Here is a 13,854-nt window from a genome sequence, read left to right on the forward strand (position 1 = left end):
TCTAAAATTATGGCATGGTTCACACTAATGCTATGCTAGAGGGGAAATGGTCTCCATGCTAGGAATGTGCAAAGAACATTCCACATACTATATCTGCTTTTTCTGGATCAGAAATTCAAACTTATAGATTCCTCACACATACTCTTGTGGCTTGCCCATTCTGTGGCCATTGTATAGTAACAGCTTTTCTAGTTATTAGAACTTTTAAAAACTATCGTGCTCCTCTTATCCCTCACCAGAGGAAGCATCCCGTGTCACTCTTGCTGTCAGGTTGTAGCAGACAAGCAGCAAGCTCCCACGTGCTAGATCAGCATGTGTGTACCAATCCTCTTTGTCATACTGCCTTGCTACAATATTGTCCTGGACCTTTGAGAACACCAACCATCAGCAATGTCATTTTTAAATGTTAATAATTAGACCATGTTGCCAAAGGAGAGTCACTATTTAAACATAATAATATCATACTACAGTTTTGAAATGACCTTTCATGACCTCCAAGTCTGACATATCAATTTTACATCAAGACTTCAGTCATTCACAGAAATTCTGCAGTCCATATTTCATTCCACAGGAGGAAATGTTATTTATTGTTCATTCCATGAAGTTGCATTCAATATCTCAATTTTATGGCTTATGCCTCTATAAGAACAGAGCTGTACTTACCATCCTCTCTGGATTTCTGAATGAAAGCCTCCACTCCACTCTCACCATAGCTGCCTTCGGAGGCTAAGGTTGAAACATAATTCCACTTGAATGCTTTGACAATATCCACCATAGCTTGGGCCTGGTAGGTGTCTGAGGGGACGACGCGGGAAAAGAAATCATATCTGCTATTGTCACTCAGATCGGGGGCAGTGGAAGCATAGCTTATCTGGGGAATCTGTAAGAGCAAAGCAAAAGATCACAATGTTAAACTGGGAAAATCCATAAACCATAGATTAGTATCTGAGCATTTAATCTATAATGGACAGCTCCATGAAATGGTAAACAAACTGCTGTTCTTTCTCCTTACAATGGAAGTGGGAGCAAACTCTTGATGGTGAGTATCTATGCCAGGTAAAGTAGTCTGATAATCCATGGAGTCCGCTTGAATAATGTCACACCATAAGGTTGCAAGGGACAGCACAATTCCAAAAGAAATCTGAATGATCACATCATCTACCAAAGAACAAATTAGGACACAATCCTAAACAGCCATGTGTGTGCATAAGGCATATGCAGGAATAATTGTTTTGAACATTTTTATGGCAAGTTACTTCTCTACTTAAAACACTTATTTCCTGTTATGCTATGGTTTTCCAAGATTGTGACCATAGTGCTTTTATGGAGTTTTAAACTCATACTAGCTTCTCAGGCTAGGAAATAACCACATTTTTTTTACATTGAAATTCATCATAGAGGAAAAACAGCAGGAATTACCAAACAGAGACAGAGAATTCCAAAGGATAAGCATTTGCACATATACTAATTCATATGTTTCAACTAGCATGTTGAAGTTGATGTGTCACAGGAGAACTTCATATCAGACATACAATGTGAGTTTTATGGCTACAAGATAGAAACCAGTCCTTTTTGGCTCAGCTCTACAACATGTGGGGAGAAACAGCTCCATTCTTTCCCATATGCCATTCTTGAATCCTCAAACTGCTCTGTAGAGACACTACTGGATCCACTACAAAACTATCACAATACTTTCATGGCTAGGCTAGACATAATTTGCACAATGGAGCTAACAGTGATTTCACAGGGCTCTTTGCAAGCATGAACATGGCTGCAGGATGGAAGGCTAAAGCCACTTCCCTCCATGTGCTATGGCCATGAGCAGTAAAGTAAGTGTTCCAACGTTTTATAAGCAACAATAGTAACAGGACTGTTCCATTCACTTGCCCATTTGGGACCTTTCACACATGCACAATAGTAAAGGGGGCCAGGTATTTCTTACTAGTGCCAACTAGCATTCATGCTCTGATGAACATTTTTGAAAGTGTATCTGAATGAAGAAAGTTTTGTTCTTTATTAGCTTTTCAGTCTCAAGCCTGAGAAAAATTGCAAAGAGAAGTTGAAATCAAGAATCCAAGTCAGAAAAAAAGAAGAAAACATACTGCCATTTACACAACATATCACTAACATATACAACCAACAAGCAAGCGTAGGGCAATACCTTTCATTGTCCCATTAAAATGTTACAAAGTAATGAGTAAACATATAGGTTTCATAATCCAAAGCCCCGGTCTGATATTTTCCTTGGATTCTTTACAAACAATGGAATAGAAGGCAGAGACTCTGAGGAATGAACAATGGGCGATGTCCATCTCCAGATGCCTTCAGATTCTCCCAAGAGCTTGTTTGCCTTTTAATAGGACAGATATGATTCACAGGATGAAGAATAGCAGCAGCGGTTAAAATAATATTTGCTTTTTCCCTTTTTACCTAAATAATAAAAAAGGTAAAGGTATCCCCTGTGCAAGCACCGAGTCACCCTTGGGGTGACGCCCTCTAGCGTTTTCATGGCAGACTCAATACGGGGTGGTTTGCCAGTGCCTTCCCCAGAATCTAAATAATAGATTCTGTCTAATTGTTCCAGATGACGAGATCGGGACACATCAGAATGATGCTGTTGTAGTTTATATGTTTTCCCCACAAAATTTGGAAACGCAACAGAGGACTTCTCCGAGAACAAATAAAAGCAGACAGACAAATACTAGATCTTTTTCATCTCTAAATAATAGATATAGAAAGAAAAAGAGAGATTTCAGATGGCTTGGGGACCCTGGAACACCTACTTGAGAGAGATCTAAAGGGCTCCCAGCACCCAGATTTGAATGTACCAAAAAAAAAACCCAGCAGATAAAATGGATATCTGCTGCTTTAATTTTCCCCTTGTTGTGGTTTATATTTTGCTTAATTGGTGCAGCTGTCACCACCCACCAGTCTCATCTCCTCCCCAGATTTGAATCTAATTATGACAGACTTCAAAAGGGCAGTCAGGAACTCCAGGGATAGCAGAGAAGGGTGTTTTTTTATAAAACATGGCATCTGTAACTATCAACAAGTCAATTTGGCAGAAGTACTAGCTGTTAGAGAAAAGTGAGAAAATAGCAATATACATTTTCCACTCCAGCCATCCAAATCACTTGAACTACTTCCACTTAGGGATGCCAGTCAGCTGATGGTATGACATCAGTGCTCGGGGGAAACAGAAATGATGCTATTCTTTTCTAGGAACTGGCCAGTGCTCTATGATAATGCTCCCCTGCGTCTCCCACTGCTTGCTAGATTAGACTGGACAACCCTATTCTCCCTACATTATTTAAATGACAGATTAGACATCCATACACCATTAAGAAAGAGGCATTCTGAGGGCTCATTCACAAATTCAAAATTCTTACAAACAACCAAGCAAACTGATAAAAACTCAGCTTCCAGCTTCTGACTACTGAAGAGAATACGAGCCAAACAAGAAGATGCTGAAGTATCCTCACCAAAAAGTAGTCTCAGGTATGTGTCAAATTCAGCATGCATTACAGTAAGGTCTCCCCCCCCCCTACAGCTGCTCAGCATGACAGCAGGAGGGAAATTGGAGGGGGCAATAGCTGCTGCTGCAATGACCTCACTTCCAGTACAAGCAGAAGTGATATCATCATCGTACCGGAGATGCTCTAGCATTCAACCAAAACTATGCAGTTGGCATTTGGGCCATAAGCTGGAGCACCACCAGCAGTATGATGTCACTTACTCCAGAAAAGATGTCATTGCCAGCAATGTTGGTGACATGGTCCCCCTTTTTATGAGTAGACTTATGATGACACCTCTGCTTTCAACTCTAACCCATTCAGTTAAAAGAAAGATCAATTCTGCCATATGAACTACTCAGACTGTTTCATTCCCCCAATTATTTGCAGACACTTGGAAATTCATAATGAATTCCCTCACATCAGTTATAAATGAAAAATCAAATCAATTTTGTTATTAGTCCTTCATTAGGTTCATACTTTCATAATGGAGCTAAAACAAATATCTAAAAATATTTGAAATCTAAATGTTTAAATATTTCTCATCTAAAAAAATTTACAATGCAAAATTCAAATTCACATTTTCAAAACACAGACTAGAAATAATTTCAAGTTGTTTTCATCTCTTGGCTGTTATGATTTTGGAAGGTTTTAAACTTGAAATCTTATGGACAAGGCTTTCTCAATGAGGGTTTCATGAAACACTAGAGTTTCTTGACGGACTTGGAAGGGTTTGCTGAATGGGTGAGAGTTAATTTTTATATATATATTTTAAATTTGATAAACATTTTATTTATTATTTATTATTATATTTATATACCGCCCTCCCCGAGGGCTCAGGGCGGATTACAGGAAACAGGAAAAGATACAGATAACATATGGTAACAGGTGATAACAGTAATAACATTATAACAATAATAACATGCTCATAACAATAACATAGAACCCTGTGGGTAAGGCCAATTAGGGTCAGTCGTAGTGGGGGGGGGGGGGGTTGGGGGCCAACTGGAAGCGATGGTTTGGGTCTGGCGGAGGAGTTCCCTTTTGTAGGCCCTGTGGAACTGTTTAGGGTCTGTCAGGGCCCTGATCTCCTCTGGGAGCTCGTTCCACCAGGTGGGGGCCAGAATGGAGAAATCTCTGGTCCTGGTTGAGGTCAAGTGGGCTTCCTTGAGGCCAGGGACCACCAGGAGGTTGGAAGTAGTAGAGTGCAAGGCTAGGTGGAGAGGCAGTCCCTCAGGTATACTGGGCCCAGGCCGCATATGGCCTTAAAGGTAATAACCAACACCTTAAGCCTGAAATGGAATTCAACCAGGAGCCAGTGCAGTTGCTGGAAGATGGGCCGGATGTGGGACCTCCGAGGTGTTGCTGTGAGGACGCTGGCAGCTGCATTCTTGACCAGTTGCAGTTTCCGGATCAAGGATAAGGGCAGGCGAGCATAGAGCGAGTTACAGAAGTCCAGCCTATAGTGTGATATAATCATATATGGGCATGTTTACCCCCCAAAATGGCCAATGATAGGCCTGAACGGGGTGGGAAGGGGAGGGGCATTGGTTGGGCATGTACACAGCTATGCTTCACAGCCATATTGTGCATGATTGTGCCACTTCTGGAGTTTCTCAGAGCCTGAAGAATGCTTCAGGGGTTTCTCAAGAGTAAAAAAATTGAGAAAGGCTGTTATAAATTGTCATATATCATGGCAAGCTATCCATCAAATTTAGTCAGATAAAAAGGCCATTACTTGTCAATGATCAAGTACTATCTAATATTAAATACTACTGTATGTCAAACAATCTTCCCAAGAGCCCTGGGTTTTTTGGAACCTTAATGGAAACTATGCAATGACACAGTTGCAGACAGAAATTAAACAAAAATGCCGCAAAATATTTATTGCTGATCTTTGATATAATTGGTACCATCAGATATCAAATGCTGAAATCAAATATAATCTGTCAAAGGGAGGTACCAGATGGCTGGAGAATATCTGAAGAACCATTCCTCAATCACCATCAAAATTTGCGGAAAGGAGGCAAATTTGTTTTATCTCTAATTCCTAGAGACTCCTAGGCCCATCAATTATAATATATAATAAAATATGAAAGCAACATTTATTTTCTGCCAGAGTCTAAATTATTGCTGCCATTACTTAGATTTATAACTCGGCATGATCTTTTGGAATTCAGATCAGGTAGTATCTTTCCTCACCCACACAAGTACATCCTAATACATCCCGTTTCCCTGATGGAGTCATTAGGCTGATATTGAAGTAACCAGTTGATGGTCACTCAGTAGGTCCAAGGCTAAGGTGAGGGTTTGTTTTTGTTTTTTTGCACTTTATTAGTAACTTTATTAATAATAAATTTCCAGGTTAACATAAATCTTGTAGTGGTGCAGTATAACAGGTTTAAACTTCCAGTAACACTTTATACAACAGATAGTATAATTTTCGCACACTGAGACAAATACACTGAGACAAATACAAATAAACACATTCTGAACCTCCTATTTAAATCTCAACTGAGGCTTCCCAATCCAAATTAATATATGTTTTCCCAATATAATTCCAAAATGGAAGGTGAGTTTTGACCCCCCAAATCCAAGATTTCAGTTACTTAAGCACAATGTTTTTAAAAAGAAAATGTTTCAGATTGGCTCAAGATGGTATGATCATACTATTATAGTTTTAAAAAATCTTCACAAAATCTGATTCCACACCAGCAGCATCTTTTAAATGTGTCCCAGTGAAAATTAATCAGTACTGCGATACACTGAACGGTGGATTAAAATCTTACACTAAACATTTTATAGCACTTTATATCTTCAGAATATTCCAAAGGTATAATTAATTTGAGAAACGGAAACAACATATTGTCAAAAATCTCTGTCTCTCTCTCTCACACACACACACACAGCACCAACCAGCCATTCTGACTTCCTTACACAAAGATTCTGGAGATTATTGAAGTAGCAGTAAATTATGTGCTTGGATAGTCTTATAATTTTTATATCATACTAGAGGCAAAGCCTGTTGTATCCAGGAATACAACAGGTGCTAGAGCTTGGTGGTGAGAAGAGGAAGGGAAGGGGTTGTCCAGTCTGTAAGAGCATAGGGTTGAATGTGTGTGTTATGTGGGAGGTTGTGGTGGCATGGTGACAAATTAGGGCGTGGGTGTGGAGATATGGGTGTCAAGAACCTGTGGTGTGGAATGTTCGTAAAGTGTGGGAGAGGACTGACCTTTGGGAATTGTGGCATAGTGGTTACAGATGAGCTTTCCAGAGCCATGTCTTCAGATATGTGAAGGGTAAATCAGACTGGAGACTCTTCTTAGGGGAAGATTACATGGCAACTAATTGCTCCAAGTTCTGCGTTCAACATCATTTCCCTTCTTGTGAATTATGCCACAGACACCAAAATGTCCCCCTGCCCTAATACACATGACGTAGTCACCGTACACAGGTATCCGCCCTGCTCCTTCTGTCTCCATTTATTTATGGTTGATAAAATGTTCAGACCAGGGACAGCAAATGACCAGGTGGGGACTGGAGATCTCCTGGAAATGCTGCTCATCTCCAGACTATAAAGATCAGGTCCCCAGGCAAAAATGGCTGCTTTGGAGGGGTGATTGTATAGCATTGTATCCCACTGAGGTGTAGGGATGGCAGCCTCCAGGTGGGGTCTGAGAATTCCCTGGAAGTACAGCTCATCTCCAGGAAATTAGGCTGAAGGGAAAGCTCTCTCCCCTCACATGTATCCCTTCAAAAGGAATGCATGTGGCCCCAGGCACCCCTTGGTTGCTTGGCTGGTGATCTCTGCCCTTCTGAAGGCTGATGCCAACTGCTGACAACTGCAGTCCCTGTTGTTGTCCACAAGGCCAAGTTGTTGCCTAATAAAAATGGATCACCTAATTTTGCCCAAAGTCTCACTGTCTACTGTCCTGTAAAGCTAACTCCACTTGAAATTCTGGGCCACTTATACCTTTGAGTTCATAGGACCTTCCTGGCAAATACTGTTTTTTAAATTATTTATTTACCAGGCCAAGCTTGAAAAGTCACTTCACTTCCCAGCCATTTACTTGTCCACTATTTTCAGTTTCAGGCTGTAAATAGTCTATCTTTAACCGCTCCCGCGGAGTGGATTAAATAAAAGGGCAAGGGATCCTGGGGAGGAGTTAGGGCAGGACCGGTCCGGGATAAAACCCCAGAGAGGCCCAATCAGGAGCCGCGAAGAGGCTCCTCATTGGGCCCCTTCGAGTGCCACTCGGGGGCCAAGTGGCTAATTGGGAGGCGCACACAGCGTGCCTCCCTATTGGCCACTTGGCCTGCCCTGGACTGGCTGCCCAGATGGTTCACCGCCGGGAAAGGATCAGGGCCGCTGTGTCAAAGATGCGGCCACCCTGCTCCTTTCCCACCGACAGACCATCACCCTTACCTGCCGGGAGACAGTGCACGCAAGGAGCAGGCTTGCGTCGCCGATGAGACCAACCACCAGCCTCCATTCCAAGGCCTCCCCACCTGCCGACGCCTCCCCGCTTCCCGCTCAACCCGGAGCCGCTGCCAACAGCCACCCGGAAGGGAGCCGCCATGCCATGCTGCCGTGCCCCGCGAGACCTCAGGCCACCATTACGCTCCCGTTAAGCCTCCATGCCCCCCCACCCCACTCCATGGCTACACTCCCACCCAGAAACCCAAATCCCCAATCGCTGCCTTCACAGCTCGTTCACCGCCGCTTTCCCTCTTCACACAAACTACCCAGCCATTTCCACACCTCGCCGTCTCCCCACCCCACAAAACCCTTGTGGCTCCCCAAGCCCAAACCCCCAACACCATACCCCCACCCAGCCACCCACCCGTCCCTCTCTCCCCCCAGCCCCACCCCGGTTCCATGATAAGCCTGGCCAACCCTCCCCGTCTGGCCACCTCCCTTCCCTGTGCCCGCATGCCCTCTCGGCCGACCACCCCCTCACCCTACTTACCCTTCCACTGCGGCAACCCTTCGCGCCCCAGACCCTCCACTCCCAGGGCCGGCCACGGACAGGCCGCGAGACTCGCCCGGCCCCCGCCACTAACCTGGACTAAACCATGCATGCGCACTGCTCCACGCATGCCTGGTTTAGGTCCTTGACGCCTGTCCTCCCGGACCCGCCCCCAGCCTCCTACAGGTATGCGCCAGCTACGGCGCATGCCTACTCCAATCCCCGTCACCCACTCTCCAACAACCCGTGCAACAGCCTATCCAATATCGGCCCCAATGCCTGACAGCAACCTCCTTTCCCCCAAACCTTGCGTGGCCTGGTGAGCGACCTGCCCGGCAAACCTCCACGGTAAGCGGCGGCATGGGGGGGAGCCGACACACAAACCTAAACACTGCCCCAGCCTGCCCAGTGACCACCCGCCGCTGCTTTGGAGGGGCCGGCCAAGCCAGAGAGCCCCTCCCCAACACCAGACGATGCCAGCTAGTGCCCGCTGTATTTGCAGCACAGCGGGCTTAATTTATAGTATTCAGATATTCCTGCACTTTCCAGACTTGCAGGACTGATGCTGCAATGTCAATGTCCCAAAATACAAACAGTTGCTGGTAAGGATTAGCCAAAGCCCATAGCCCAGGATGGACTCACCCACACCACTCGACCCCATCCGCAGTCTGCAAGCCTCTACCATCATCTCTAGATTATCATCTCTAGATTGCTACTCATCTCTAGATTATAATGATCAGCTCTGCAGGCAAAAATGGCTACTTTGAAGGCTGGACTCTGAGACATTACACGATTTTGAAGTCCCACCTCCAAACCTCCAGGAATATTTCCAACCCAGGGGTAGCCAACCTCCAGGTGAGGTCTTGAGAGCTCCTGGAATTACAGCTCATTTGCAGACTGTAAAGATCAGCTTTCCAGACAGAAAGGGCTGCTTTGGAGTTTGGACAGGGTTGTTGTGGAGAAGAAACATGTAAGGCCTCCCATGCCTAAACATCCAACAACTTCCCTCACTTTGTCTCAGACCACTGACGGAGCTTGCAGGTGACTGGTGAGTGTTCTCCCTCCCTCCTCCCTCACTTCAGGCTTGCTGCAAAGGACCCTCTAACAGCCCCTGATTGAAGCGAGGGAGGCATCTCTGAGAGCAATGCAGAGGAGTCTATGGGGGGATTTGCACTTTCCATTTGAGGAGGGGCCAAGCTTTCCCCTTCTCCCAAACAGTTGGCTGACAGAAAAACCCCTACTCACTTAAAATACTGCTCTGGCTAGCCTCGCTGCTGGAGGGAAGAAACAGCCAAGCCATGTGAATTCCTTCTGCGTGATTCTCTGCCGATTTCAGACCTACTGCACAGGTTTGTTGTACAAATGAAACAGGAGGCAAAAAAACATCTCTGCAACAGCATCCGCTGGGCTGGGAGTTTGGCTGGGAAGCTCTCATGCCACCTCTGCATGAGGGCTTCCCGGCCTAAGGGGGAAAGGAGGCCAACACCACAGCCCACTTACTGTGTCCCTGTCAGCAGCCAGGGACAATCTGGCTGCGAGCTTGCCAGATTGCCCCTGGCTTGGTTGGGGTGGATGGGCAGTTGCCTTCCCTATTGTTCCAAAGTCCAGGAGCGGGGCCAGTCCAATGTTTGGACCAATCAGAAGGCCCTTCATGCCTTCTGATTGGTCCAAAGGTTGTACTGGCCCCGCCCACTCTCATCGAATCATAGAGTTGGAAGGGGTCACACATTCCAACCCCCTGCTCAACGCAGGATCAGCCCTAAGCATCCTAAAGCATCCAAGAAAAGTATGTATCCAACCTTTGCTTGAAGACTGCCAGTGAGGGGGAGCTCACCACCTCCTTAGGCAGCCTATTCCACTGCTGAACTACTCTGACTGTGAAACTTTTTCCCTGATATCTAGCCTATATCGTTATACTTGTAGTTTAAACCCATTACTACATGTCCTTTCCTCTGCAGCCAACGGGAACAGCATCCTGCCCTCCTCCAAGTGACAACTTTTCAAATACTTAAAGAGGGCTATCATGTCACCTCTCAACCTCCTTTTCTCCAGGCTGAACATTCCCAAGTCCCTCAATCTATCTTCATAGGGCTTGGTTTCTCCACCCACCTAGGCCTTAGCTTTTTATATTATACAGCGAAGCTGTTCCAGATGGGGATAAGGGCTCTCTATTATCCATCATATACATTCTAAAGGGCTGTTGTAACCAAGACATTCAAGAAACAGGCTGCTAGAGGTTTGCATGAAGCCTCTTTTGGGCCAGAAATGATTGCTGATTATCAGTGTGCAATGATTCTGTTGGCCATTGAGTAAAAGAGCAAACAAATAATAACAGCACCCAACTGAATCATTTTACACTTCATAGACCTCATTGTTAGAATGGGCAAATTGGCAATGAGCTGAGGGTTGCTTCTTCAGTTTAGCATCTGGATCTTGGCCAAATGGTAGTGGATCTACCCATGCAGTAGGGCCTAAACATACTCCTTGATTTCACTAGACCATAGAACTAGAGAAAACTTACATGAAGGAAAGAGACTCCTGCTGCACTTGGCTCCCCTCCCACTCTCAGCTTTCCCAATCGAGTGAAAAACACTTTCTGTTTCAATTGGGGGAGGGGATAGAGGAAGTCCCGAGTTCAAATCAATCTGAATTAAGTGGGATCCACAATGGAAAAAAACGAAGTAAGTGCAGAATCAGCCCAAATTTATGGCTGCAGTTTTGGGAGTCCTTTTATCCCCAGCAATCACAATATTCATGCATAATGAGCAATTCTTCAGTGTTGTATACAGCAATGGTACTATCCTCACAACTATGTGGATTTGTGCTAAATACAAAAAAAAAGAAGCTCTGCTGTGCTTAGCCTAAGGGAGTCGTGCAGTCTGTGCCGATGAAGTAGCCATCTGAAAACAGAGGCAGGAAACATGGAAGGGAAGGTAAAAAGAATTAAGGAGATTCACTGTACACTATGAAATGCTATGTTGGGCTGGGATCAAAGCTGCAGCTTCTCCCAACTGTGCTGTCAGCCTCGTTAATTATACCCTCTCTTAATTATGGTGATTTACATACAGCATTTGGCTGCTGCTTAAGATATTATTGTAACCTGCTTCAGCATAATCACACCCTACACATCCCAGCCCAAGCACTTGAAAAACAGAAACTGCTAAATCACCTTGCAAATGAAACAGTTGTTGTAAGGTGCATCAACTAAACTTGAAAGGATGTCCTTGCTATGTTAGTAGGGCCAGATCTTTACCCATCCACCAAAGGCCTTAGCAGAGAGAAGATACATAGAAGCCATTCTTACTACAGTTCAAGAGCAAGCTGAATCAATATGGAAGCCCACATGGTTTCAGCAGAGAATTAAGGACACTTAAGCCTAACATTTTCTTGTACTTCAGTTGTCCTTGATAGGTGAATAGGAACTTCTTGTTGCCTGAATCATAAGCACTGAAAACAAAGAGTCCAGCTATTTGCAGAGACCCTAGAAATGAACAGCAGAGACAGGCGGCAGCCTGTTAGGAATGGCCAGATCAAAACCCACAACCTTAGCCTAAGGAACCTTTCCATTTGACCGGTCAGGTACATTGCCTCTGGTAAAGGAATCAAGACTATCCCTTGGTCTGACAGCAGCAGGCTTGGGAGAAGTACTCAGTAGCTTTATTGCTTAAGGCAGAAACAGTTGTGTTGGAACATGGAAAAGCCAATGGCGTTGAAGAAGAATTGGGTTACTGTACCAAACTTTTCTCTACCCAAAGGAGTCTCAAAGTGGCTTACAATCACCTACCCTTCCCCTCCCCACAACAGACACCCTAAGGGGTAGGTGGGTCTGAGAGAACTGTGACTAACTCAAGGTTGGCTGCACGTGGAGGAGAAGTGGGGAATCGAACACAGGTATTCAGATTAGAGGCTGCCGTTCTTAACCACTGCACCAAGCTGCCTCTCAAGTAAATGACTATTGAGTAAATGACTATTATCTACTTCCCAGTCTCATAGCCTTTCTGTCAAAATGAATTTTGAAAAAAATACTCTGCCGCAAACAATCCTAACAGCTAATATTTTAAACTCCAATTAATTCACCTCCTTGAACTCTTTCCCAGCTGCAGGTATCTAGAGATCCTCCTTTATGTGACTCCCGTGTCAGCAAAGCCCTGAGATCAAACCTCATGTTAGCATTCTGTCCTGGGGGCACAGAAGCTCCCGGGGGGAATGCAGGGCCTTCATGTTACCCATCTCATTTGAGTTGACTCTTTATCTCTCCATTCTCCCACTGAACATTTTCTATCTTTTCCCATCACTGCTTAACTCCACTTTCTTATTTATTTTCCTCTTTCACTCCCTCTCTCTACTAAAAGTGATGGCAGCATTGTAAGCGCACAACTGCACCTGAATGCTAAGAGAGCCTTGTAAAGTGGTGTCTTCTCTTTTAACTACCTGCAGAGAAGGAGGGGGGAGGGGGGGCGGAAGCAGGCAGGAGCCAGCATAGCAGAGAGAGGGAGGGAGAGGGAGAGAGAGAGATAACTTTTTATCAAGCCACAAATACGATTATTATATGTGACAATTTGCTTTGTGCACTCTTCCAAAGGACTGTGATCTACTTATTAGGTATCTTGTGACCAAGACTATTTGTGTGATGGTTGATTAAAATTCTGCTCAGCAAGTAAAGCTCCCATATCCTAATGACTATTTCCAGGAGGGCACCATGTTTTCTGCCTTCATTTCTTTCCCCTGCCATTCTTAAAGTGTCTGGCATATTGGAAGTTTGACAACTGAAAATACCACACACAAAAAGGCCATGGAGAGTTTAGGGTGAATTGATAACAAGGGTACAGACTGTACCAGAGTGAGCACATGGGACTAAGTGGACGGGCAGATAGAAGGCATGATATGCAAATGAGTCTCTGCAAAAATGAACATGCACCTTGACTGCCTGAGCTACTGTAAACTCCAATTAACTGGAGGCATTTCTATTGGCAGGAGCATATGCATCAGGAGTCACAGCTGTAGCTAGGGAAGGGATGGAATAACATTTGCTGCCCATCCAAACCTCTCTGCCATACAATCAAGATTCCATTCTGTCCTGGGATTCATTTTGATTCTGCCTGTTCATATCACAGGGGATACCAAACATAGTGCAAGGAAATTGTGCCTCAAGGACTATACTAGTTCTGCACATTGAAAAAATTAGCATTATGCCAGCAAAATGGCATACCGCTAAAAATAATGCACCTCTGGCCATTCTTCACTAGGGTTGTGCGCCTCGTTGTCTGAATCAGCTGTTCTGGGCAGCCGCAGCGAGCACCTTACTGCAGGGATGGAGAGAGTGTGCGTGGCTGTAGTGAGGCACTGGCTGCGGCTTCCCAGAGCGGCCGATT

The 13,854-nt window shown here is 44.8% G+C and overlaps 1 protein-coding gene across 11 annotated transcripts in view; it reads right to left on the reverse strand.

The window, feature by feature from the left end:
• GRM4 (glutamate metabotropic receptor 4) overlaps positions 1–13,854 on the reverse strand; it is a 506,939-nt gene that overhangs the window by 256,660 nt on the left and 236,425 nt on the right. For all 11 annotated transcript variants that reach the window (XM_077334409.1, XM_077334410.1, XM_077334412.1 and 8 more), the window contains one exon: positions 664–880. In XM_077334409.1, coding sequence (XP_077190524.1) covers positions 664–880 — 217 coding nt within the window. The remainder of the gene's footprint in view (positions 1–663; positions 881–13,854) is intronic.

The sequence above is a fragment of the Paroedura picta genome, chromosome 4 (genome assembly GCF_049243985.1).
Source record: "Paroedura picta isolate Pp20150507F chromosome 4, Ppicta_v3.0, whole genome shotgun sequence".
Taxonomy (NCBI): Eukaryota; Metazoa; Chordata; class Lepidosauria; order Squamata; family Gekkonidae; genus Paroedura; species Paroedura picta.